This window comes from Ochotona curzoniae, unplaced genomic scaffold (genome assembly GCF_017591425.1).
Source record: "Ochotona curzoniae isolate NIBS_2020 unplaced genomic scaffold, NIBS_Ocur_1.0 contig_2723, whole genome shotgun sequence".
NCBI classification, from domain to species: domain Eukaryota; kingdom Metazoa; phylum Chordata; class Mammalia; order Lagomorpha; family Ochotonidae; genus Ochotona; species Ochotona curzoniae.
In genome coordinates, this window is record NW_024465573.1 from 23,908,012 (window position 1) to 23,934,937 (window position 26,926).

Below are 26,926 nucleotides of genomic sequence, written 5' to 3' on the forward strand. Positions count from 1 at the left end.
TCTGACCTGTGCTGTGATTTTCTGCTGGGCCAGGCAGCGGGAGTAGAGGGGGCCCCCCGCTAGGTCCTGGGTTTGTTCGCCCTACCTTTGGTCTTCACGCGGGCTCTGAAGTTCCGGAGGTGGTCTGCAGATGGCGCGCGGTCCTAGGAGGCACCCGGTCCTCCAGCGGTCGGAGCGCAGGCGAGCGTTTTCGCGGCTGCCCTGTAAGGCCCGGGTGGGTAGTGGGTGTGGGAGCCACGACAGGAATGACCTTCCCCGAGCTTTGGAACCACCAAGAATCTCCGGGCTACCTTCCGAGGGTGCTGCCGGACCTTACCTGGCGTTACTCTGCCGCTGCTGCTGAAAGTCAGGGGCCATAGGGGGCCAGCTGCTGTGCGTGACCACTTGGGACTAGGCGACACAGACGCCTCCTGCCCCGGCGCTTCCAGCCCCTGCCCACTTCTTCTTCTCAGTGGGTCCCCACTCACCTTCTGTGCATCCAGGTTTCCGTCTGCTACTCAGTCTTGCTCAGGGGCCCCCTGCGCGTTTCCTGTGTGCACTTCCTCTTCATCCTCTCTCCCATGACCATGAACTTCACGCCCCTGGGTTTTTGCTAGTCTCCTGCCCTTTGTGTCTCTCTCCTCTGCTTCTCCCAACCTGTGTTTTCCTGGTGGTCTCTTGCTCACCTGCCCCTTCTCAAGATGCCAAGGCGCTGTGGCATGCCAACACCTTGGGAACCAGGTGAGGTCCCGGGTGTGTCTTCTGGGCCCCATTCCCATGTGCTCTCCATCTCTGGAAACATCTCCCCCGCCCCCCACCTCTGCTGGCCACAGCCCCCAGCTTCAGGCCCCACATTCCTGCTGACAGGGGAGGAGACTGGGCTTAGAGAGGTCGGGGTGCTAGGTTGAAAGCTTGAGGCATGGCTGGCAATCTCTGAAGATGCTGTAAGCCTGGGGCGGTGGAGGAAGTGGGAGAGTGGAGTAGGGGGTCCTAGGGTGCTGAGGCGGAATGCCGCTCCTTCCCCCACTGGGAAACACGCCACGAGGTAGAAACATAACCTTTATTGCACACTGCGCTGGGTCTTTTTTTCATAGAAAAAGGTATTAACACATAAGCATCTGCAAATTGAAGCAACTCCTGGTTTTCTTGGAACAGTAAAATCGCATGCAGTGTCTCCGAGCTGAGATGGCGGTTTTGGTGCAAACCGCCTGGGTCGGAGAAGGGGTGCCTGGGAAGGGCGAACGCGGCTGAGTTTTTGTGCCTCTGTCTCGAATTGAGAAGGTGAGAGAAATATATGGCCATATAGCTTGGCTGCCTCTATATCTGCATATATCTCCCCTCACCTACGGAAGGACGGAGAGACGGGTGCAGGGGTGAGTAGGGGTCGATCAAATTCTGTGCCCTGGCTCCATGGAGAAGAAGAAGAAAATAGCTTCATTTGTACAAAAGAGTTCTATGTACAGGCGTTCATGACTTGGGCAGGTGCTTTCTGCCGTGGCTGGGTGCGTGTCTCTCAGTCCAGTATAAATAACGTGGGGAAGACAGCCGAGGCGGCTCTCCGGTAGGGGTGCCCTACACCAGGGTGTAGGATTTGGAGTAGGCCCCGGCTCCCTGTTTCTGAGGCCGCCCCACCCCCGATGTGCTCATCTCGAGGAGTGAGTCCCTGGAGCCCCCCATTTTGGTGTGTGGGCCCCCGGCCCGCGGAGGCTCAGTGCTGGGGGCCGGAGGGGCAGCGCTGGGGGCAGTGGCGGCAGTGGCGGCGGGGGGCTCAGCAGGTGCGGGGCCGGGGGCTGGGGGCGCCGTGCCGGCTGGGGGGGCAGGCATGGCCAGAGTCCTCTGAGGTAAGGTGGCTGTAGAGGCGGCAGCGGGGGCCCCGGGGTGCGGGAGGCCCAAGGGCTTGCTGCCAGGGTCCAGGGTCAGGTGGCGAGCCTGGGTGTGGTAGGTCCGAGCCAGGTTCCGGATGGAGGCCTCGCGGGGCGGGACCACGGGGCAGGGCTCTCTCCCGTCTGCCTTCCGGAAGAAGGCCTCCGACTTGGGGTACAGCGGCAGGTTGCAGTAGTCACCTGGAATGGCAGGAGTGTGGGGCGTTAGGGGGCACAGCTGGGAAGTCACTTGGTTCAACCCTACACATCCCCCACATCCCACCAAAGCCTTTACCGGTCTTAACCTTGACTTGCTCATCTGCGAAGTGGGGATATTCCCTTCAGGGTCATTGTGAGGAGTGAACGAGATTAAATGTGCCAAATGCATCAGGCAGGGCTGGGGAACACAGTGAATTGGTGTAAGGGCCGGCCTGGTGGTGGAGCATAGTAAACCATCACCTGCCAACTTGATATCTCATTCTGGAGCGCCGGTTTGAGTCTCGGCTGCTCTGCTTCTGATCCAGCTCCCTGCTAATGCGCCTGGAAAGAGAGTGCTGAGTCCCTGTTACCCCCGTGGATGACCTGGATGGAGTTCCTGGCTCCTGGCTTCTGCCTGACTATTGTGGCCATTTGGGCAGTGAGCCAGTGGATGGAAGATTTCTCTGCTTCTCCCCCTTTCTTTCTAACTCTGCCTTCCAAATAAATAAGTCACACACACACACACACGATGCTTGTTGTTCACTGGTCACCATGGGCTGCTCAGCCTCACCCCACAGAGAGCTCATTACTGCTAGAGCCAAAGACTTCTGTGAGCGTTTAGAGCTTGGCGAGGAGGCAGGGGTATTGCTCACTCCTGCCCTGTCAGATTCTGCCCTCTGAGTACGACCCTGCCCCTTCCCACAACAGTCTGCTGGCAGTTCCACCTCTCTACCTCTGCCTGGCTGCCTCTTGCTGGTCCTTGATCTGCCCCCAGGACCTTCACATCCTGATACTGTTGCCAGCAAGCTGCCATCTCTAGACACCCATGCCTGTGGTGCTTTCCTTAGGGTGCCTCAGTTAGTCCTCACATCAGCCCCCTGGATTGTGGGAGGGGCAGTACCTGTCAGTCTCTGAAGTTCTGGTACTTCCCATTATGCTAGAACCTTCTCTAGATGGCTCTGTGTCTGCTGGTACCCTGCCTCAGGAGCATGGCCACACAGACCAGACTCCATATTGTTGGGGCCATGTGTGCTGTGACTCCCAGGTCTGTGGGTGAGCAGCTGTTGGTAATTCTAGCTCCTCCCTGCTCTTCCCAGGCCCCTGGAAGCGCCTGGTTCCCAGGCAGCCTTGGTCACTGTCTGCCATGAGATGTAACCTCTGTGAGCCTAGTTGCCAGGATCGTTCCCATGGATCTAGCCCAAGTTCAAATAGCACTGAGACTGGAAAGTCCTTGTCTGGGTGGCTGACCTCTTGAAGACTTTCCCTCCTTCCCAGTATAGCTTCAGATGGAAGGGGAAGCCATTCTCAGTGCCCATTATGACAAGGCAAATGTGGATACTACCATTTGTATATTACAAAGGAGGACATTCGGTCCAGAGAGGCTAGACAACTTGTCCAATGTCCCCAAGGGCCATTAGGAGGTGGGGCCAGGACATGTATCTGCTTGCTTCTACTGTCTGGCCCTCTGCTGTATGCTGCACTGCTGAGGAGCCAGGCTGGGAGCTAGCCAGGACTCCTGTGGTTGAGGTTCAGAGGACACAGCAGGGGACAGGGGTAAGGGGGGTTTAGTCTGAGCACTCACTCTTGTTGGCCCGGTGGGGGATGGGCACTGCCACATTTTTGCCCCGGTCAGCATCCTGGGGCTTGGGTGGGGAGGCGGTGAACCGACAGATGCCAGGCTCCGAGGGCGTGCTCATGGACGTCATGCTGTCGGCGTTCTCGTTGGTGCCTGTGGTCATCTGATCAGAAGAGCTGTCCGAGATGAAGCACTCAGTGATCTCGAACTTGGCATGCTGCAGCTGCTCCTCCAGCTTGGCATGCTCGTAGGCCCGCGCCAGCTCCTCGTAGGTGGAAGAGGCACTCTCGGTAGACACCATGCTGTTCCGCCCTTTGTCTGTGGACAGTGGAAGGGGACGGAGTTCAGAGGAAAGGGGTGGGTTATGGAGAGGGGAGGGGAGCAACAAGAGCAGACTGAGCACTTTCCCTGCAGCTAAGCCCTCAGCCATCGGAAAGCAGGCGCAGGAGATCTGTTCTTGGCTGAGAAGGGTGGCAGTGCTAGCAGAAGCAAGATGGTGAAGGAAGGGTGGAATATCTGCCATTCTTGAAAATCAGCACCAGGGGGCGTAAGGGGTTTGGTGTAGCAGCTAACAGGCCTTATGGGACATCCACATTCCATACTGGAGTGCCTGGGTTCCAGACCTAGCTCCACACTGGGTTCCATGTTTCTGCTAACGCAGACCTTGGGAGGCAGTGATGATGGCCTAAGAACGTGGACCCCTTGCTATGCTTGTGGGAGGCCTGGTTGGAGTTCCCAGCTTCCTACTTTGTCCTGACCAAACCCCATTTGCCACAGGCATTTGGGGAATGAGCCAGCAGATAGCTCTCTGTTTCTTTACCTTTTAAATAACAAACAAATTTTATTTTCTTTTAAAATAAACACAACTCTCTGGAATGTTCAGCCCACTCTTCAATAAATGTCCTATTTTTCCTGACTTTTTTTTTTTTAATTGGTGGAGAAAACAACATGAAATCGTTGACCCGGCAGAACTCCATGAAGCAAGGCATTTGCGTTCCAGCTACATCGTGGATCAGTGGCCAGCTGGGAGGGAAAGTGATTGCAGTCTGGAGGCTTGGCATTTCAGAATGGAATGGGAGGTGGTGAAAGGAGACAGGGAGCCAGAAGAGAATGGACAGGATGCAGGCAGGGCCCCGCACACCTGTGTCCTGGGACAGGCTGGCACTGTAGCTGTCGCTCTCGGTAACTGTGACACCATGCTGGGAGCCCACAGTGCGCCAGTCAGAAGTTAGAGTGCGGGCTGGTGTGGAGGCCTGGCACTTTGTCAGGGTCCATTGGCTTGAGTAGCGGTTCCGGGTGCTGTGGGCTGACTTCACGTTCTTCCTGGACACTGGATCTGTGTGGAGTAAAGCAAAAGATTGCACTGTCCAGCCAGGATGCTCCACTCAGCAGCTGGCACTTGTCAGGAGGAAGGATTGGGGAGGCATAGGGGAGGCAGAAGTGGCCCCAGAAGCTCCCATGGTTGTGCTTGCTGGTCATGCTGTCACCCCTGACCATAGCACTGGGCTCAGGGGAGGGGAGCAGCTGAGTCCATGTGTGGGGACAGTGTTCTTCTGGTCCTCTCACCAGCCCCGTGTGTGCCTTCCTCCTGCAGAAGAGTGGGGTGCTCTCTCCTGCTTCCTGACTACTGTTCATATGTTACAGCCCTTGATGCAGTCACCCTACATTCCCAGTCCCACTGCTAGAGGTGAAGACCTTTGGAAAGCAAAAACAGCCAACCCACCCAAGTTTCCCAGGAAAGGAGGCTAAGGCCCAAGGGAGATGAGCCTAGAGATGTGCCCAGTGTCTTGGCCACTGTGTTCTTCAGTTATGACCCCAGTGCTCCTTTCCATTCCAGTCTGCTCCCATCCTTTCCTTTTTTCCCTCCCCCAGACATCACCACTGCCCCAGGCTGGGCCCAGGTCTCCCTGCATGGGAGGACAGCTGCCCCCCTCTTCCCAGGATCATGCGTACTGGTTCCTGGCCGGATGTCAGACATGTCGATGAGGGGGCCTGTGCTCTGGATGAGGGCTGGATGGTGCAAGGAGACTCCAGTACAGAAGCTCTGTGGGTTGACAGCTTGGCTGAACTCGGCATCCGTCACGGGGATAGTAGCTTTGTCATCTCCTGGGGGAAAGGACAGTTGTTGGTCTCTCTTTATAAGTTCCTGTTTGTTTTTTATCCAAGGTTGAGTTCCATTGGCTAGAAGAAGAAACTCAGCCCTTGAGAGAAGCTGTGATGAGTTGTCCTAGAGTCCTGGATGGGACTGCTGCTAGAGCTCTGGGCACTGTCCTGAGGCTGGGGGCTGCCTCCCCATGGCTTGTCATCTGTGGAAGCACACCCAGACCAGGACAGTGTTTCGGAAGCCTGTCACTCACCCAGCTGCTTGATGCCCTCCTTGTCCTCGATGAGCAGTTGGACCCTGGGGATGTCAATGTGGAGCCGTGGGCCCTGGGGTGGCCCTTTCACAGGGGTGTCAAAGCTGCGGTTGTTCTTGCTGTGGGGAGAAGGACTGCAGGTGGGTGGCTCAGCAGCCATAAGGGACTGGGGGAGGGGGCTCTGCAGGACAGGGGATCTTAGCGGCCCGTCTCCAGCTCTGGGAGCACACCGCGAGGCTTCTGTGTCTCCTGCAGGGGAGAAGAGGGAGGGGAGGACAGAGGAAGCAGCTCTGTGATACTCACCTTATCAACATTTCTGCCAAACTCTTTGCATCTGCAAAACAGTAGAGGGGGGATGCTGGGTGAGAACGGAGTTTGAGCAGGATGCTGATTGAAAAAGGCACAAGGAACAAGCTGGGAAACTTTCTTAAGACAGGACAAGGGCTGTAACCCCACGTAGGAATCTACAGAATAGTCCCAAAGAGGATCAGGTTTCATTGTTTCCAATACAGGGCCCGGTTCAGGTCCAACTTCCACCTGATAGGGATGTCCTTCCCAAAGGAGAGAGGGCATTGGAACTGCCCCATCTGCTTTGTGAGTTAACTGATTGAATAAGACACCATAGCTGACTGGAAACAGGCACCACTGGAGGATCGACCCTCAGTTATCTATTGGGGAGAGGTGATAGTTAAGGCTGAAGTAACGATGGTTCATGTAACATCCCAGATTACTAAACACTAATGTTAACCGAGAAGTTTCACCCCTCTTAGAGCATCTGTTCCCAAAAGATCCACGGATGAATTTGGGAGTTCTTGCTTTAACTCACAGGTGGTTTGAATAGGAGGATCAGGACACTTGGGTTAGGACTTTAGATGAGAGGAGAATCCAGGGTCAAGTTATTTCATTATATCTTTAATAACTGAGGATTATCTATCAAAATGAATTCTGACAGTTGCATTTATGCATCCAACCATCTATCCATCCACTTATCTAACCACATACCCATTCACCTACCTATCCAATCATCCATTCATCTACTGCCCATCAATCCATCTAACCACTGATAACATCACCCAACCGTGCACCCACCTAATGGATAATCCATGTGATTGCCCATTAATCTGCCCAGTCATTTGTTTATCATCCACTTGTTCATTCATCTATCTATCTATCCATTGATCCAACCATCAATCCAGCCAATCAACCATCTAATCATCCATCAAGCATCCACCCATCAATTCAACCATGCATTAAACATCCATCCAATCATCTTTCAATTTATATATCAAACCTCCCTCCAACTATCAATGGCATCATCCAACTGTTCATCCAATCATCCCACCATTTCAACTATTATTTAATCATACAGCCATCTAGCCATTTTACCATCTATTTGTCCATTGAAACATCATCAATACATCTATGCATCCATCCATCCGTTGACCCATCTGTACAACTTCATATAACCATATACATACATATGTACATAGAATGCATCTATTCATCCAGCCATCTGTCCATATAACCATATATAAAATATATATTCATATAACCACCTATCCATCCTAGCATTCACCTCAATATCTGTGCAGCCTTTTATCCAACATCCATCCATCCATCCATCCATCCATCCATCCATCCTTCTACTTATACACTCTTTACCCAACTATTAATTGGGTAATTTGACCATCTAACTATCCATCCATATAACCACTCCATCTATTCAGTTACCAAATCATTTATTCACTTACTTATTTATGCATTCAACCATACATGCATCCTTTCATCTGCACGTCTTTACATTCAACCACCTATTCAATGATCCAATTATCCAACCTTCTACCCACTCATGTAACCACTCATCCATCCATCCATCAATCAGCCATCCAATCCTTCACCTGTCTGTCCATCCACCAATCATCCAACAATCCTTTTGTCTGGCCACCAAATCCCTGAATGCCCTAAAGAGTATCAATCGTTCCCTCTTCTGTGCTACTTTTGTCCTCTGACCTCTCACATTGGACTGTGAAATCTGCAAGGACATGGCCAGACTCTTTTTCATTCATATTCCACATGTCTAATGTCTGGCAGGATCCATGATGTAAAAGACTCAATATATGTTTTCAAAATGAGTGAAACAACTATTAGTTGCCAGATATTGTATGTTAGTTCTTGGGAAAACTGAGGTGAGTGAAACCTATTAATTCGAAATTATTATATAATGTGTTGCAAAAGGCAGATATTTAATGTCCAACATGGCATGAAAACTTTCCAGCCACAATTAAGCAGGGACCTAGCTACCACTTGAAGTTCTGTTCCTTGGTGGATGGGTCCCAGGAAAGCATCAGGGTTCCTGTGTGAGAGCAGTTAAGGTGCAAGGGAGTAACTTCTATTTACTACCATGGAAAGGTTCATGTGTTTTAACACACAACATGGCTTTGCCAGTGTGCACCTTTAACTGTCATCTCTGACTGAACTAGGTACCAAGTCCCAGGAGATAGGAGAGAAAACAGTGAACTGGCCAAGGAGGGTTCAGAAGGTTTGACGGCAGCCCTTCCAAAGGGGCATACAGGCATTCTCCTATGTCCAGAAGAAGCTGTGGATCAGGAAAGGATGGCTAGTGTGGCCAAAAGTCAACCCCGCCCTCTCTAGGAGCCCACGGGAAGCTCCCCCACCTCGGAGCCGCTTCAGCCGCTTCTCTTTCCTCTTCTTGCGCACAATGAAGAGCAGTGCCACCCCCAGTGTGGCGAGGATGACGGGGCAGCCAATGGTGAACAGCTTCTTCACATCGTCCCCTTCGCCTTGAGCAGACTTGATGGGTGGGATGGTGCCTGAAGGAGAGTGGGCAGGGGAAGCAGGTGTCCTGTGTGAGCCAGGTGCTGGGCAGAGTCCCTGCCCTCTGGCCGCTTCTGCTGCTGTTGGTCTCTGATTCCCACCTCTTGGCACAGAGTGCTCAGAGGGCCAGAGAGCCGAAACCCCTGCTCACCTCATCAGAACAGTTGTGAACATCCATGCAGCTTTTATATTCTATACTTCCTAGTTTTGTTTGAGAATTTTTCTAGTGGGTCCCAGAGTCTCCAGCCTGGTGGAGGTTGGGTCCATGTTCATACAGTGGACAGTGGGGCTTGGATTTCCATGCCCAGCCAGGGGTTAGGGGAATAAAAAGATAAACATAGTATGGAGAAATTGGCAGTGGGATCCCAGGTTCTTTCCCTCAGCTGGGACAAAACCCACTGAAGACTGCTTTCTCTTCTGCTTCTCCCCTGCCAAAACAGTGTCTGCTGACTGAGGGTACCTGCATGGCCTCGTCAATGATAAACTTCCCTGTGCTTAAAAGTCACCACCTCCAGGAAGCTTTCCTTGCTTGAGCCCATCCCCTTCTGATACATCTTTTATTTTGTTTTCTGAACACACAGGTAGACTTGATTTTACCTGTGACTGTGGGCCCCTATGAATTCAGCCTTTTATGTTCCTTTGACATATCTCTGTGTGTGTATGCATATGTGTGCAGTGTGAAGGTGTCTCTAAGTAGCAGGCACCTGTGATGGGCTCATCCATGTGCTTGACCACTTCTCCCTGTGTCCTTATGGTCAGACAGATTAGAGCTAGTGTAAACAAAGAATGACTAGCTGCCTCCAGGCCAAGGTAGTGAGGACCCGACATGCCTTTTGATGCCCTTGGACACTACATTCAAGATGACCCAGCTAGACATGGTGGCCAGCGAAGTGTCACAGGACTTTATGAGAGTGGGAAACCAATCTTTAGTGGACTAAGCCTTCAAGCTTTTGGTGTCTACTGTTGCAGCATAGCTGCCATTTGTTAAAATTAAAGATTAAAAATTTTACTTGAAATGGAGGGAGGGAGAGAGAGAGATATCTTCCATCTGCTGGTACATTAACCAGATGGTTGCAATGGCTGTGGTTGGGCCTGGGTGAAGCCAGGAGGCAGGAACTAGGAGCATATTTTGGGGTCACCCATGTGGGTGCAAGGATTCAAATACTTGGGCCATTATCTGCTACTCTTCTAGGTACAATAGAAGGGAGTTGGATTGAAGGTGGAGCAGCTGGGATTTGAACTGGAGCCTCTATGAGGTGCTGATGCAGGAGGTGGTGGCTTAACCCACCGTGTCACATGACAATCCCAAACCTGACAATCCCAAACCTGCTACTTCTTGGGTAATGTGCTGTGGTGTTAACAGAGTTTATGGAGGCAGGACCTCAAGTACATGTCAACCTTCATTGCCCTGCCCATCTCTCTGAAGCAGCAGAGAGCAAGGACATCAGAGACTCTCCATTTTCAATGTCATTGAGCTTTGCCTGTCTGTATTGGCCACTGGTGCACCTGCCCACTGACCTGCCTACTGCCAATCTGCTGCTCCCTTTGCCTGATTGCCACCTGTCTGCCAGGCTTTCCTCCAGACTTTGTTCCTGCCTGTTTCCTTATTTTTCCCCCTTTGTTTCCCTCTCTACCAGTCTTCCTGGCACCATCCAGCCCAGCCTTCACACAGCCCCTCCCACCATCTCCTATGGACTCACTGCCATCGTAGTCCAGTGTGGCAAACTGGGCAGTCTCGTTGCCGCAGCCTGCGCTGTTGCAAGCCCTCATGCGCAGCTCATACCACGTGGCCTCTCGTAGTTCAGTGAGGAACACCTCCCCAGAGCTGTTGGCCCGGAGGCCCTGCCAGGCCCAAGTCCCCTTGGGCCGGTACTCTAGGACAATGGCTGTGATGGGGCAGCCCCCGTTGCTCCAGCCCTGCAGGTTGAGCCGAGCATGTGTGGAGTTGATGTGGGTGAAGAGGTGCTGGTCTTTGCTGAAAGAGGGCTCTGGTGGGCCAGAGAGAGAGAGAGATCGAGAGAGAGAGAGAGACAGAGAGAGGTTAGAGAGACCCAGGCCAGGAGAGGATTGTCCTGGAGCAAACAAGGCTGTCAGAGTCCCAAGGACCAGTGGGTGGCACAAGTGGGTTGGGGATGCCCTAGGGAGCATATGGAAGACAAGCTGGGACCTGAAAAGAGGCCTCAAGAGTGCAGAGTGGAGAAAAGTGGAGGGCCAGCAGGTGCCGCCCAAGGGGAATGGGATTGCTCTGTCCATGGTGCTGATTTCATTCTCAGGACTTTAGTCTGGTTCCTCAGTCCCCCTGTGTCCTAGGCCCTTCCTCCTCATCCCAGTCATCTCCCACTTCTGTCCCTGGGCTCCTTCATCCTCCATGACTCCCCAGGGCCACTATTTCACCCCCTTTCCAACACCAGGTCTCACCCCGCCCGTGAGTCTTGGCTTCGATGATCTCACTGATGCGTCCGGAGCCCACACTGTTCTTGGCTGCCAGCTTCACCTTGTACCACGTGCCACACTTGAGGCTGTCCAGCTTAAAAGAGCGCTCACCAGAGCTGATGAACACATCCTTCCACTCCTCGCTGTTGTCCACTGAGTATTGTAGCACGAAGCCTGCAGGGAGGTGTGCTTGGCTCAGCTGGGGCTGGGCAGGGCTTGAGACAGACTCAAAGTTCAGCCCAGAACACCTCCACATGCACAGTCATTAGGAAGGGTATATGCAAATTAAATAGATTTGGTTTTCTCTTGTTTGGCATTAGAGTTTGACAGCCAACATGGTGAGGAGGCAGAAAGCCAGAGTTTGGATGCTTAAAAGGAGGCCATGTAAACCAACTTATGGCTCTCCATGTGGTCTCTTGAGAGGCACTGGTAGCATCTCCTAGGATTTAGTTATAAATGCAGATTCTTGGCCTTCTCTCTCTGCCCCCTCCAACCAGGGGCCTTACTGACTCAGAATTTGCTGCCTGGGGTCCACAAGCAGATCCAGGCTTGTAAGGCACCGATCTAGGACATCTGTCTATTTGACAGATTGGGAAATCCAGATCTAGAGCAGAAAGCAGACATGTCTATAGCTCCCGAAAGGTGAGGGGGCAGGTAGGCTACAGCCCAGATGTGGTGGTCAGGACCGCTTCGGTAGCTCTGAGTATTAACTTCCCACCCCTCCTCCCCAGCCCATGTCACTCCCTGAGGTGTGTGATGGGCAACAGTGTGGACCTGCCCCTGGGGCCCAGAATTCCTTCCCCTCCTCCTCTGGAACCCTCCTCACCTCGGATGGAGCTGCCCCCATTGTCCCCTGGGATCCAGGTCAGGGTGATGGACGAGGCTGAGGTTTTGGAGACAGTGAGGCGGGGCTGGTCCGGGGGGACTGTGAAGGGGAAGCCACCAGCTTTCAGCAGAGGGTACTCTGAGACACCGTGGGCATTGGGGTGGGGACAGGTGTGCATGGAAGGAACTGGCTCTGACACACTCTGGGCACTCCCCTTTTGCCTCCATCAGTACACCTGCTCCACCAAGGCCGCCCCACATCACCCCGTGCCCTGCCTGGGTGTCTTTCTTTCAACAACCCTGTCTCATGTGATGGGGTTCCCAGCCCTTTCTCAAGCCCTGCACCCACCAGAGCACGCTTGCCCACCTGCCTCCTTGTCAGCTCTCACCTTGTACCAGCAGGTTGACGATGATGGTGTCGAAGCCGCCTGTGTTGGTGGCCGTGCAAGTGTAGTAGCCTGAGTCCTCGGCTTTCACAGCACGCAGCAGCAGGGTGCCATTAGTGTGGATGAGCCGGTGCCCATCCATGGCCACAGGGATGGCAGAGTCTTCACTGCCGGGTGATAGGGAGGGGTGGGTTAGGGTAAGCAGTTTGGTAGGCAATGGGTGCTTAAGGGGCCTGATTCTTGGAGCTTTGGCCCAGCATTTCCTGGTGGGGGCGGAGATCTCTAGTAACCTTGGCTCTTGGCTTAGACCAGAGAGGAGCCAGAAAGGCCAGGCCATGCACCATGAAGGGTATCTGTAGTTAGCTGGGGCTCTCTGCTTCATACCTGCTCCCCAACCCCCGCCAGGGCCTGCAACACACCTGTCCTTGGTCCACTTCACGGCAGGGGCTGGGTCCCCCACGGAATTGCAAGGCAGGCGCACATCCTTCATCCAGGGTGTTGTCACTGTACCTCCGAAAGAGATGATCTTCGCTGGCGCTACAAGGAAGAGGAAGGTGAAGGTCCTGCCCAGCAGCCTCCTTGCACTGCCTGGTCCCCTCTTTATCAGGGCTCCGCAGATTCACAGGCAAGTCCCTCCTTCCCTCCACTTGACCTCCACCTTGGGCTTGGGGTCATGAGTGGGGAGTATGCCAAGGAATTCCAGCTGGGGTCACTGATTCAGCAAACATGTACTAAATTCCTATTCTGTGAGAGAGGCTCGGAGGAATCATACAATGAATAGGATCTTGTCCCTGTCCTCAAGTTGCTCATTGAGAGGGAGATGGAGATCACAAGGGTGCAAAACACAAGGACAGGGCAGGGCTGTGGAACCATTGGGGTGCTGGGAAGGACAACTGAACTCTGCTTGCTACAGGGGGTGGTGGCTGGGGAGGCTTCTGGATATGAGGGCATTCACTGGAAGGCTAAAAAGGAACTTGCTAAGCACAGAAGGATGGATAGACCAGGAAGAGGAAGGCCACAGAGGCTGAGGCAGTGGTGGGTGGGGGCTTTGCAAGAACTTGGGAGCACTTGAGAGTTCAGGCTGAGTAAGGGGCAGGCAGTGGAGTTGTGGAGGGCTCTTTGGGCATAGCATCATGAGAAGAGGCCACTGGAGGCTTGTCTGTAAGTAAACCCATGCCAGACAGGTTCCAGAGAACCTTCTAGCTGTCCTGGCAGGAGTGGTCCTGCAGGAAAGAGAGGCCAAACATAGCCAGAGTGCAAGCTGCAGGCATGGCAGTGGGGAGAAGGGTTAGGGTGAGGATGACGGTGGGAGAGGAGGATGGCCAGGATGAGCGGGTATGGGTGCTGGAGCCCACATGGAGACAAGACATACTGGGGGCAGTGCAGGTCTGGCAGGAGAGCGGTAAAGACACCCCCTTCAGGTGTTGTCCCTGCACTGTCTGTGGATGCCACATGGGTAAGCCAGAATGCATCTGGGATTGCCTGATCTGGATGTAAGAGATATGTCTGGGGGCAGAGATACTGAATGGGAGTTGTCAGCAGGTGGGGGCACAGACCCACAGGGAAGCTAGCTGCAGTACCTGGGTCCAACAATGCAGGAACAAGGGAAGTTTTTGAGGGAAGAGGGGAGAGCCAGGCAAGCAGAGGGTGCAGGGACCAGGGTGTGTGAGCAGCAAGGGGGCTTGGTACAGACAGGAAGGAATGAGATGGCCTGGGGTCAGAGCATCATGGTGCTTGGAGCTGAAGGTGCATGGGTCCTTGGAGCTGAAGGCTCCTGTCAGGCAGCAGGAGGTTGGGCACAGGAAATGCGTGTTGGATGGGTTTCCCAGGAGGGTGTTGGGGCTTTTGGAGGAAGTAGGGAAGGTCCAAATGAGCTGCTGAGGAGAGGCAGGGAAACAGAAGGGTCTGAGTTGAGATGCCCACCATGAGGGACTCAGTGACAGCATGAGTTCCCCAGAGACCCAGCTCCTGCTGCAGCTCTGCCCTGGGTTCCCTGGACTTCTATGGGTCTTAATGTGTATGTGCATTGTGTTTGTCTGCATGCATACACATGCATGTGTGTATATGTGAGTTTGGATATATGCACACACGTGTATTACATATGCGAGTGTGTATGAGTGCACACATGTGCATGGGTGTGTATGTGTGCATATGCATGTGCACACAAGCATTTGTGTTATATGTCTGCATGATTATCTGCATAGCTATGCATGTATACACATGTGTGCACATATGTGCATGGATGCAAGCATATATATGTATATGAATATCTGTGTGAGGGTATGTATGTGTGTGCACACATGTGTGCATGCGTGTGTGAGAGCTGGAGGGTACACAGCAGTGCTGGTCTCTGCTTCCAGAGCAGCTCGAGGAGAGACGAGTGGGTGAGTGGTAGAATGTGTGGAACTCAGTAGGAACATGTTACATGTAAGGAGCACAGAGGCAGAAAGGCCTGCTTTCTCCCTAGATGCCCAGGTTCTTGGTCCCGTCTCCAAGGGGTGTCAGCTGCCCCAGAAGGATCATGGCCTCTAGCTTCCCCAACCTGCCACGAGCAAAGATGAGTAACACCCACAGCAGGATAGAAGAGACTGAGGTTACGTGGAAGGAGCCCTGGCTTGGCGCTAGCCCAGCACTGCTTGTCTGCCCTGGGATTGCTCAGCTGCAGAGTGGGGTGGCAAGCCTGGCTCCCTTGGCTGCTACCTCTTGGGGAGCTCAAGTCATATCAGGAAGTGGGGGCTGGGCTGAGAGGCATGCACTACCCCAGCCTGTCCAGGCCCTGGGACCCAAGAGCTAGAGTAGTAGTTATCCCAGGCGGGCAAGTAGAGGTTGGGGGAGCAGATGTAGGCCAGAATGCAGCCAAGTCCCCAAAGTCCTGGACTCCTGTGACCAGCTCCTGCATCTCAGGGTTGGGACAGCCACCCCTTCTTCCTGGTGGGTGGAATTCTCTAAAAGGTGAGGCCATGCCATGCAAGGGATTCTAGGCTACACCCTGGGAAGGGTTTCTTTCAATCCAGAGTGCTTTTGTGGCATGCACAGTGCATGCACAGGTCAGCCTCTGGAGCTACGTGTGCGTGTGCGTGTGTGTGTGTGTGTGTACGCGCGTGTGGCAGGGAGGGGGCATTATTGGAGCACTTCCCCCATCCCTGCCTTGACACCCCATGGATCTCTCTGAAGGAGTTCTGCATTCTGCACTGGGCCTGAAGGCTGGATTTGGGGGTGTTGTCTTGAGAAGGGGGATTTGGATCATGATAGCTGGCTGCAGCAGGGGTTGTGTGCATGCTGGGAGGCTTTCCTGGAGTCAAGGCAACAGAGATCCAGTCCTGGTGGTTGCAGATGGGAGGTGACAGAAACTCCAATGGGGAACAGGCCAGGGAAGGACAGACAGTTCCTGCCTGGATGGGGAGAATGGGAGTTCTGGTGGCAATGCCCCACCCTGCCCCAGCCTGGCTTCTCACCCTTGCCAGCAGGCTCGATGGTGACCTTCTCGCTGCTGTTGCCCCGGCCAGCAGAGGTGACGGCGGCCACCCATAGGAGGTACTGTTGCCCACGGTTCAGGTGGGCGATCCGGTAGAAGAGCTGCTCAGGGCTTGTTTCATACTCGCTGGGAGCCTGTAGGATAGAGCCGAGTGGTCCTTGGTCCTCAGAAGCCGAACCCAGGTAGCACGGAGCTCCAGCTCATGGGTGCTCCCCAGTACTCTGAGCTCCAAGGAGGGAACTGAAGGTGGGATGTGAGGCAGGATCCAGCTACATCAGCCCTTTTTCCAATCTGGAGTTGGCATGGGCTGGGTCCCTGGAAAGCAATCCTCTGTGGTGTTGCTGGGTCAACCTCAGTTTATCTCTGTGAGTGACCCAGGTTCTGGCGAGTGTGGCTTGGGATCAGGGGCCATGTATGTGTTTTGGGTAAGGTTGGAGCTGATCAGGAGGAGGAAGGATGAGGGAGAATGGGTCCTGGGCAAGCATGAGAAAAGAATCACTTTCTGGAAAGAAGCTAAATCGCTGTCTTCATCTTGTTGGGGTTGTAGCCAGGCAACCTTACCCATGCCAGCTGTTGGGAGGCAGTGCTCTGCCCAGTGCAGCTCAGCCCAGCCTAGCCCAGCCAAACCCAACCCAGCCCAGCCTAGCCCAGCCAAACCCAACCCAGCCTAGCCCAGCCCAGCCAAACCCAACCCAGCCTAGCCCAGCCCAGCCAAACCCAGCCCAGCCAAGCCCAGCTCAGCCCAGCCCTGCCCCGCCCAACCCAGCCCAGCTCCGCTCAGCCCTGCCCAGCCCAACCCAGCCCAGCCCTGCCCTGCCCAGCCCAGCCCAGCCCACCCCAGCCAAACCCAACCCAGCCCAGCCTAGCCCAGCCAACCCCAACCCAGCCTAGCCCAGCCCAGCCCAACCCAGCCCAGCCAAGCCCAGCTCAGCCCAGCCCTGCCCCGCACAACCCAACCCAGCCCAGCCCTGCCCAGCCCTGCCCTGCCCAGCCAAGCCCAGCTCAGCCCAACCCTGCCCTGCCCAGTCCAGCCCAGCCCAGCCCAGCCCAGCCCAGTCAAACCCAACCCAGCCCTGCTGTCTAATTACCACTCCTGCATTCTGTGGGCAGCGAGCCCGTTGAGGAGGGAGGGGCAGGAGAGTGAGTGGAGGGTGCTTTACCGGGCAGCACTTTATTAATGATTATTAGTGGTATAGATCGCCGTCTATATTTGTAGGTTACAGAAATCTATAAATTTTTTTTAACCAAATGACAGTTTTGACAAGTTGCCAACAAAACAATATCAGATCCCAGCGGTTTTACCAGTTGCTTTGATGAAAAGATTATGTTGCCTTGGAAACCAGAGGCTCAGATATTGAAATGAATTTGAGAAGGAGCTTTTGATAAGCGTTAGTGTGCCGGCCTCCTGGCAGCCACTTTCCTAGTGCCGGCAGGATGGGGCTGACTTCCATTTTATTTTATTTTTCGGTCAGCTGCAGGGAGGGGAGCGGAGGACAGCGCGGGTGCCCCTTTGAAGTCAGGGCAGAAATGGGGAGCAGCTTTCCTGGACCAGACCAGGGGCAGGGGTGCAGTGAGGCCACAGGGAGTTGATGCATTTATTGTCTCTGCAATCTTGGGATTTTGCACACACATGTTCACACACACACACACACACGTGTGTGGATGCCTGTGCTGGGGGACAGATGTGGGCCACAACGAGATGCTCTCCACTCCCTGGGGTGGGGGCGGTTCTGATGGCTCCAATGACTTCTAACAGGGAGGAGTAGAACCTCCTTTGGCCCAAGCTGTTCTCCAGCAGGTAACGCTGGAAGAAGGCATGAGTATCTCCACAACACACACACACACACACACACACACACACACCCTTCCTAGCTGAGCTCTCCAGCTGGCTCACTCATGAGGGTCTGGCCTTGAACTCGGGAGGTCCCTGCCAGGCGACAGGACCTTCGGTATTGGTGCCTGTGCTGCAGCTCATATCCGAGTACTTGGTAGTGCCTTGGACACCTGTCTGCCCTAGGCTTTCGACCTCCAGGGTGGTCCTGGTTTCCCAGGCCTCAGCTTTGTCTCCTGCAAACCAGGCAAGCCCTGCCTGCTCTGTGTGGTGACTGTGAAGCACCAGAGGCAAGGGGTGTACAAGGTTCACTGGGACTTGTTTTCAGTGTGGGTAGGAAGATGCATGTGTACGTGTGTGTATGTGTAGAAAAGTTGTGTGAGCTTGCCTGTGTGCTCAGTGTGGACTTATAGGAAACAGACGTGTCTGACCCCTCAAAGGTAATGGGGGTCTCACCCAGTGTCTAGGTGCCTTCCCTTTAACCTGGATTCCCCATGAAGCTCATGAGATCGCTTTTAGATCCTCAGATAAAGTCTCGGTGGATCAAAGATTAAAAGAAGTGGCAAATCATGAAAGAAGTAAGTATGCGTAAACATCTGCCTGTCTTTCTAGTCATAACTAAAAGTGAAAGTAAAAATCATAAATTCAAATGATTGATACATTCCAATGATATAAAACAGAATCAAAAGATAAACAACAAATTGGTGCATATTTGCAACTTGTGTGGTAGGAAATGGTTATTATCCTTAACACAGAAGAATACTTAACAAATCAAAAATAAAAACATCGGGGTGGGTCTTGTGGCACAGCTGGTTAAGCTATTGCTTGGGATACTGGCATCCTGAGGAGGAGTACCTGGGATCAAGTCTCAAATTGGCTTCTAACCCAGCTCCCTGCCGATGAATCTGGGAGGCAGCAGTCGATACCCCAAGGACTTGGGTTTTTGCTCTCCCAGGGGAGATCCAGGTGGAGGTCCTGGCTCACTGCTGGCTATGTGGTCATCTGGGGAGAGAATCAGTAAACAGATTCTCTCTCTCTTTCTCTCTCTCTGTCTCCCTGTCTTACTGTAATTCTGCTTTTCAAATAAATAAGCAAATAAACCTTCAACAAAAAAAGAGAAAATATGGGTAATCAAATTAGAAAAGGGACAAAGGATATGAATTGACAATTAGCAGAAGTAGAAAAAAGCAGTCAGTGTAAGAATAACTAATAATCAGAGAAAGTCTAAAATGACCTGAAAAAAAAAATCCAGGTGTCCAAAATAAAAACCAAACCAAACCAAAGCCAAACACAAACCAAAACCAAACCTCCCTCAAAGCCTGAGCCTTGGGATAAACATAGCTACAAAGGTAATTCTCACAAAGCCATATATTCCAATGATGCTGGCAGAAATATGTTAGTTGGTGCAGTCTTTCTAATAACATTCATACTCTTGGTGTGATCCAAGAACTATTACACTGGTCGATCCTGGACAAATATTAAAATAACTACTTTAAGACTTTGGTAAAACTAATAATGATAATGACACATTATTTAGCATGATGAAAATTTCAAAGATACACTAAACATAGAATAGTGGGAGACTGGTGAGCCAGATTTTGTACAAACAGAAACTTAAGTTTTCAAAAAAATATTTAATGGTGTGGGGCAGTGCCTATGTATGCATAAGAAAAAGCAAGTTATATAATCTTAGTAGATTTTTATGGAAAAACCCCAGAATATAATACATGTGTAGATCAAAGTTGTGCAGAATCTTCAAAAAGTTCATGGAAAATGGATATGATGAAAAACCTGGGCATGGATTTCACAACTTTTTTTTTTGCACCAAAATAAACTTAATCTTTTAATTCAATTTTTCCATGAATGCCTTTGAAGTCCCCCTGTATGACAAAAAAAAGTCACTGGTTTATCTTGGGGGAGCAAGAATAGAGGGACTTCCACTCGCTTCTTGAGTCTTTCATATATTTCATGCATTTTTATAATTAAATTGCATTATTTTTGTAGTCAGAGGACATGCACAAGTACATGAAAGGGTTTGGAAGAATTTCCGTCAGGATCCACTGTAGCTCTGGCTACCTGTGTTCCCAGTCATTCATTCACTGACAGCTGCTGTGACAGGCACTTTGTGTTCTGAGGACCCCACGCACAAGAGCACTTGACCTCCTGGAAACCCACCTCCTACCCTGGGTTCCTACCTGTGAGGTAGCATGATCCCCTACACACCCACGTGTCCTCATCCCTAGCACCCCTTTGCAGACCTGCCTTTTGTAGCTGAGCTTGTAATGCGCTCCTTTGGAATCTGGGATGCCAAACAATCATGTCATACGTGGTGGGTGGGTCCTGCATTGCTCACTAAGCTCAGTTCAGCTCTCCTCCTCTTGCTCCATCTGCCCTCCTGTCCCCACGTGGCTGACCTGAAGTTCTCACTGAGAAATCCTTGTGTGATGCTCTCTGTTGGGAGACTTCCCCGGGGGAGAGGAGTTTCTGAGACACCAAGAAGATGGAGAAAGGGTCCCAGGGTCCCCCACAGCTGGAGGAAGGGATGGTACTAGGAGCTCGGTTCTGGGTATAGGAGAGGACTCTAGCCAGTCCACCATGGGCTTCTGAGGCCTGAGCTAAAGAGGAGGCTGGACTCGGATCCTAGACCCCAGGAAGACCTCGTCATCAGAGGAAGAAGCCAAGACCAAGCCGGGAATACCTACACTCTCCCTGGAGTTTCAGAAAGGAAACTTGCTCAGTATCTCAAGCCATACAACTTTTAGGCTGTTCCTTACTCATTTGACAAACAGGTATTCAGGGACATGATGGTCCAGGCACACAGTTCAATAGCTGGGGGAAAGATACTGGCCCTTTCTTCCCAGGCTTTAGGCAACCAGTGCAGGAGAAGAACTGGAGTCAGCCAAGTGCCCTGCAAGGCACTCAGTATGTGATGGTGAGAGTGAGGGCACAGCATTACGAAAACCCACTGGGGCAAGATGCGAAGGTGTGAGAAGGCATAGTGGGTATCCAAGGAGGCGAGGAGTTTGGTGTCATGTAATCCTAGAATGCATGAATGTGTGTGTGTGTGTGTGATTGAGAGAGAGAGAGAGAATGCAGGTTGGGAAATCCCAAGTGTCTGTGTAGATGTGGAGCACCTTTAAGTGAAGTGTGATTGGCACCGCACCCATCAGGGCAGGGTGCTGTCAGCCAACACCTGTAGGCCCTGGCTCCCAGTGCATCCTCTCCCAAGTATATACCCAACAGGAACAAGTGTGTACCCAGAGCCAAGTACAAGGATGTCCATGACCACATTGCTTGCATGTGTGGCAGTGCTGTAGGGGATGGCGAGGAGGGGGAGCCAGTGTGCTTCTCTCTGCTAAGAGAACTTGGGCTTCAGGAGTGAGGAGCTGGGCCACCTGCCAGTTCAGGGCTAATCCAGGAAGACAGCTGGCCAGCAGAGCACACAGATGACACCACTGCTGTAGGAGCTCAGGGTAGTTTTCCTGACTGATGAATGTTAGTTTGCTGCTGCCTGGGCTGCTGATGGAGGAGTGGCTGGCCTTCTGCCCCTGCTTCGTGCTCCCCAGCCCCTGCAATGCCCTCTACTGTACTCCCTTCTGCCCTATCCTCACTAAGCTGAAAGCACCAGAGGGTGGGGAATGTACCTGCCCAGATCCCTACAACAGGCATGTGATGAGTAGTCTCTCAGCTGGATCTCAGGCCTGGGCAACTGCAGACAACAAAAGAGCCAGGAGAAGGTGCAGATGATGGGACTTTCTGAGCACTCAGTGGGAGGGCAGGGATTGCCTCCTGTGCTGTGCCCTCACCTGAGGCCACCCCTCTCTTCCTAGGGTTTGGACAGACAGCACAGTTTCTCAGCCTAGACCCTCCTTGCCTTTCTCAATGGCCTTGTTCCTCCTGCCCTTGGCTGGTCCTTCAAGACAGAGCTGCAGCAGCAGGTCCAGGTTTACAATTGTCATGCAGTACTGACAGCAGCCAGTTTCCAGACACCATCCCTGTCCTGGGACCTGCTAAGGCCTTCCTTGGCCCAACCAGCATGAGAGCTTGGCAGCTGCTTGCCTGGCTGTGACCCAACCAGCTCAAAGGAGCTTCCAGGGCTCAGGGCACTCTTGTAGCCTCTGGAACAAAGGACTTAGCCAAAACAGACCATGGATAATGCTCTAGCTACCCTAGGGCTATTTCATCCACAAATTCAGGTAGAAGCACAGATATAAGCAGTGCCAGAGTTAGGGTTAGCCCGGAGACCAGCTGATCTGAAGGGTACCTTTACTTGTTTGTTTACCCCCCACCCCAATGCTGCCACTATGGTTTGGTCCTGGGCCCCACTTACCGGCTGGCCAGAGCCAGGGCTGGAGCAGAAGATGGTGTACTTGCGGATGACCCCATTGGGCTTGGTGGGAGGGAGCCAGGACACGACCACACTACTGGCTGATGAAGGGACAGCTTTGATACCAGCAGGGGGCCCTGGAACTGAGGAGTGAGAAGCACTGGTCAGTTTGGAGAGAAGAGGAGCATAGACTTTGTGAGGAATGGGAGTAGGGAGAATGAGGCAGATCAGTCTGGCAGAGCTTCCAGGAGGTGGAGTCGTTGAGTTACCATTTAAAGAGGAGGAGCATCCAGCATGGCAAACAGGTGAGAGGAGAAAGATGATCCATCACACTGGGAACAAAATCTCTACCCTGGAGGCCCTTTGAGAAAGCAGAACTGTTGGGCTGGAACCAAGGACTTGGGATATGCAAGTGAGAAACAACCTGGGAGGAGCTCATGACCCCTGTGTGACTATGGCCCCACAGTGAGGAGCTCATGACCCCTGTGTGACTATGGCCCCACAGTGTCCTTGCTAACTAATCACAAGCCTGTATTTAGGAGCAAAAACAGCCCAGCATGGGTCAGCTGCTTTCTGGTTTGTTTTGTTTTGGCCTGCATCCCTTGGGGTCTGAGGTATGAGCTGAGGGTATTGCCCTCTGGGTGCCAGCTGGGCCCATTCTGTTTCCAGGAGGAGCCACTCTATAAATGGATGCCAGCTCATGGGCCCTTGAGCTCCCTTGCCTCCGTCTCAGGCCCTGCCCAACCTCCCTGGGACTCTGCCTGGGACACTGGATGCTTCTTCACACACCCCAGCTCTGCTCATGGCACTGCACAGTTCTCTTTTTGAATTACTCCCTCCCAGAGAGCCTTTGTGGCTAGTGGCAGTGTCCAGCTCACTTTAATCTCCCAGAGACCAGTTTTTTTTTTTCCATCTAGACAATCCAGCTGACCACCCTGTACTCAGGGTTGTGAAGAGACTTGGTGCACCTGACAGAGTGCCTCTGGCACAGCAGACTCTCAGCACACTGTAACAAGGATGCTTTCTGCCTTCCTCTCTCAGTTCTCAGCATGTGGCAGCCACGCCATTCCCCCTCCTCAGTGAGCCGTACACAATGGAGGCACAGTGGGACAGCTGGCTGCGGCATCAGCACCCACACAGGGCCCTGGTCCCGACTGCTGACATTGTCTTCCCTCTGACTGCTCTGCCATTCCTCCTCGGCTCGGTGTCTGCAACTGTGAGAGTGGCCCTGGGGATAAGTGTGCTCACTCGAGTGTTCAAATCTCTATTCTTGCACACTTATTTTTCCTGTCACTCACTGAGACAGAAGTGTCAAAATCTATAGTTTCAGATTTATTCATTTCTCCTTGTAGACTTCCAGTGTTTCCTTTTGTGTATTTTGAGGTTATGTGATTCGGTGTATATAAAAATTTGGAGTTGCTTTGTTTTCCTTGTAAATCCAGTCTTTTATCATAACAAAGTGTCCTTCTTTTACTCTAACAATGCCTTTGACTTAAAGTACACTATGCCTGACACCAATATTCTGTTTTTCTTTTAATTTTGCAGTTTGCCTTTTATCTTTTTCCAACCTTTTCATGGTGAACTTTTCTATACTCCAGTTTGTTAGATGTCTCCTTTATAGCACATGTTTGGGTTTTGTTTTTTACTTGCCAGTCTAACGGTCCTTACTTGTAAGTGTAGAATTTAGTCAGTTTAATGAAATTATTGATCTACTTAGGCTTAAATATCCAGTCTTATTAAATATATTGTCCATCTATTCTGCCTTTTCTTTATGTTATTGTCTTCTTTTAGATTATTTAAAAATATCCTATTTTACTTCCTCCATTAGTTTGAAGGCTGTTACATAGTTTGTCACTAGTGTAAGTGGTTTCCCAACAGATTACAATCATTTAATCTAACTCTAGTTGGCACTTTTATGATAACAATACAAGGATGTACACAACTCCATTTATCCTCTCCCAATTTATGTGTCATTGCTTGTGCTTTAATGCTGCATAGACATTATAATTATCCTAAGAGGTCAGTATTGACTCAGATTGACCCATCTGCTCACCGCTTCACTGTTCTGCTTTTCTTGCTGCACTATTGAGTTTCCACCTTGAATTACTGTCCTTCTAGGTGAAGAATGTCCTTTAATGGTTTCCAGAGATGCTGATAGATTCTTGTGATTTTTGCTCATCAAAAAATATTATTTCCACCTTATTTTCAAAGAACATTTTTTGCCAGGTATAATTTCATAAGTTGATGATTATGTTTTCTTTGCACACATTTAATGTACCATTGCCTATACTATGGCTTCCATCATTTCTTACAAGTTATTTAATAAGTCTTATTGGTGATTCCTTTTTGTCTTTTCCTCCTTCATTGCTCATTACTTACTTTTTAATCACTACTTAGTTTTCAATTTTTTTAAGGTTTATTTATTTTTCTTGGAAAGACAGATATACAGACAGGAAGAGAGATAGAGAGGGAGATTTTCTGTCCGATGATTCATTTCCCCAAGTGACCGCAATGACCGGAGCCAAGCCAATTCAAAGCCAGGAGCCAGGAGCTTCCTCCAGGTCTCCAACGCGGGTGCAGGGTCCCAAGCCTTTGGGCTATCCTCAACTGCTTTCCCAGGCCATAGGCAGGGAGCTGGATGGGAAGCAGGGTTGCTGGGACTAGAACTGGCACCCATATGGGATCCCAGCATATGCAAGGCGAGGACCTCAACCTTTACCATAGGCAACCATGATGGACTCTCATTTAATTACTTTTAAAATTTAATTATTGGAGAGAGAGAGAGAGAAATCTTCCATTGATTGATTCACTCTTGAAATATACACCATGGATGGGGCTATGCCAGAATGGCAGGGCCCCAAGTATTTGAAGCATCACCTCCCAGAGTATGCATTAATAGGGAGCTGGGGTTGGAAGCAGAGCCAGTACTTGAATTTAGGAATTCCAATACAGGATACGGGTGTCCTTTGTGGTGTCTCTATTGCTGCACCAAATGCTTACCTACCTGCCTGGTTATTTTAATCTCTCTCCTTCTCTTCTTCCTCATATTAGTTTTATTGTGATATGCTTAGGTGTATATTTCCTTAAGGATTTATTTTTATTTGAAAGTCTGAGTTACGGAGAGAGGAGATGAGACACAGAGAGATATTTTAGTCATTTGTTTATTCCCCAGATGGCCCTAATGGCCAGGGCTGTGCAAAGTCAAAGTTAGGGACCTAGAGTTTCTATCAGGTTTCCCACATGGATACAGGACTCAACTCTTGATTCTCCCAGGCTATTAGTAGAAGCCTGAGTGGAAATGGAGCAGCTGGATAAAAACTGGTACCTGTATGGCTTACTGGCCCTAGGTGTGTATTTCTCAATTTGTTATCTTCTTAGTTAGCCTAGCTTCTTTTATCTGTGGCTTGATGTCTTTCATCAACGTTTTCAGACATTTTATCTTCTATTATACCCTCTTCCTCCTCTTTGGCATTTCTTCCTGCTGTATTCTCTCTGTCCTTACTTTTCAGAATGTGGCTCACGGATCATCAGTAGCAACACGCGGGAATGTGTTAGAACTGCAAAATCTCAGGTTCTATCCCCTAACTACTAAATCAGAATCTGAATTTCAGCAACATGACTCCCAAGTGATTTGTGTTTACATTCATGCTAAATAGTAGCTTCTCCATGACTCTCACCTGCACTTTTAACCTTTTCTATCCATTCATCTTTCTGGGTTTCACTTGGATATTTTCCTCTATCTTCCAACTCACTCATTATCTCTTCAGCTGTATCTAATGTGTTGCTAATCCCGTCTACTGTGGTTCTTTAAATAAAGATTTATTTATTTTTTACTTGAAAGTTAGATTTTTGCAGAGAGAAAAGGAGAGACAGAAAGAGAGAGGTCTTTTATCTACTGGTTCACTCCCCAAAATGCCTGCAATAGCCAGAGCTGAGCTGACGTTAAGCTGAGAGTCAGGAGTTTCTTATAGGTCTCCCTTGTTGGTGTAGGGTCCCAAGGCCTTGGGTCATTCTTCAATGATTTTCCAAGCCTTAAGATGTGAGCTGGATTGGAACTGGAATAGCCAGGACATGAACTTGCACCCATATGGTATGCTGGCACTTGCAGGCAGAAGATGAGCCTGTTATGCCCTCATGTTGTCCCACATTTATGAGGTTTTAATTTGTTAGTATTTTTTTATTTTGTTAGTATATTTTGTTGTTAGTATATTATTATTTTCCCATTTGAAAATTACGATTCTCTGAAAATTCCAACTTTGTCAAGCATAATTATCTTTAAGCTTATGTTTAAAAAAAAAGTAAAGTTTGGAACTCCTGTGGATATGTTTCTTCTCTCCTCTCTTCTCTCTCCTGCTTGCTTTTGCTCTTGTGCCATTATTTTTGTATTATGTGCCTGATAGAGCATTTGCAAGATAATGGTGATAATGAGGCCTCAGATGATATCTTCTTAAAGAAAGAAGTCAGGCTTGTTTCTGCAATCTGTATTTGCCTAGGCCAGTTTCTAGAACTAAGACGATTCCAAGCTGAGCTGTGCACTTTGGGTTCACTTGTGTACTCAAGAGTGTTATCCTCCATAGTCTTGGCTCAAAGCTTGGGATATTCCTCCGGCAGACTCACAAGTGCTGGCAGGCCCTGACCTGAGTTGTGTCTTCTTAATACTGTCCAGTTTCTCAGCCACTGCCTCTGGGTTCAGCAGTTGCCCCCCATGTCCCCCAGAAAGAACTGCTCCAAAAGCCTGTTTGCCCCTTTTAGGACCTTGGTTTCCCTTGGATTCTGCCCCAGCAATTGTTCACTCTCCGGTCAGTGCTCTGACACTTCCAAGCATGTGTTTTATCAAAGATT

The 26,926-nt window shown here is 51.0% G+C and overlaps 1 protein-coding gene across 1 annotated transcript in view; it reads right to left on the reverse strand.

Moving 5' to 3' along the window:
• Nucleotides 1-1,551: 1,551 nt before the first annotated feature.
• Nucleotides 1,552-26,926, reverse strand: part of DSCAML1 (DS cell adhesion molecule like 1) — a 302,952-nt gene continuing 277,577 nt past the window's right edge. The window contains exons 20-33 of the mRNA XM_040977288.1: nucleotides 22,088-22,227; nucleotides 15,907-16,060; nucleotides 12,871-12,988; nucleotides 12,455-12,618; nucleotides 12,067-12,165; nucleotides 11,226-11,414; nucleotides 10,508-10,795; nucleotides 8,648-8,803; nucleotides 6,276-6,306; nucleotides 5,973-6,091; nucleotides 5,569-5,721; nucleotides 4,757-4,951; nucleotides 3,622-3,933; nucleotides 1,552-2,042 (exon numbers count right to left, since the gene is read on the reverse strand). Coding sequence (XP_040833222.1) covers nucleotides 1,552-2,042; nucleotides 3,622-3,933; nucleotides 4,757-4,951; nucleotides 5,569-5,721; nucleotides 5,973-6,091; nucleotides 6,276-6,306; nucleotides 8,648-8,803; nucleotides 10,508-10,795; nucleotides 11,226-11,414; nucleotides 12,067-12,165; nucleotides 12,455-12,618; nucleotides 12,871-12,988; nucleotides 15,907-16,060; nucleotides 22,088-22,227 — 2,609 coding nt within the window. The remainder of the gene's footprint in view (nucleotides 2,043-3,621; nucleotides 3,934-4,756; nucleotides 4,952-5,568; nucleotides 5,722-5,972; nucleotides 6,092-6,275; nucleotides 6,307-8,647; nucleotides 8,804-10,507; nucleotides 10,796-11,225; nucleotides 11,415-12,066; nucleotides 12,166-12,454; nucleotides 12,619-12,870; nucleotides 12,989-15,906; nucleotides 16,061-22,087; nucleotides 22,228-26,926) is intronic.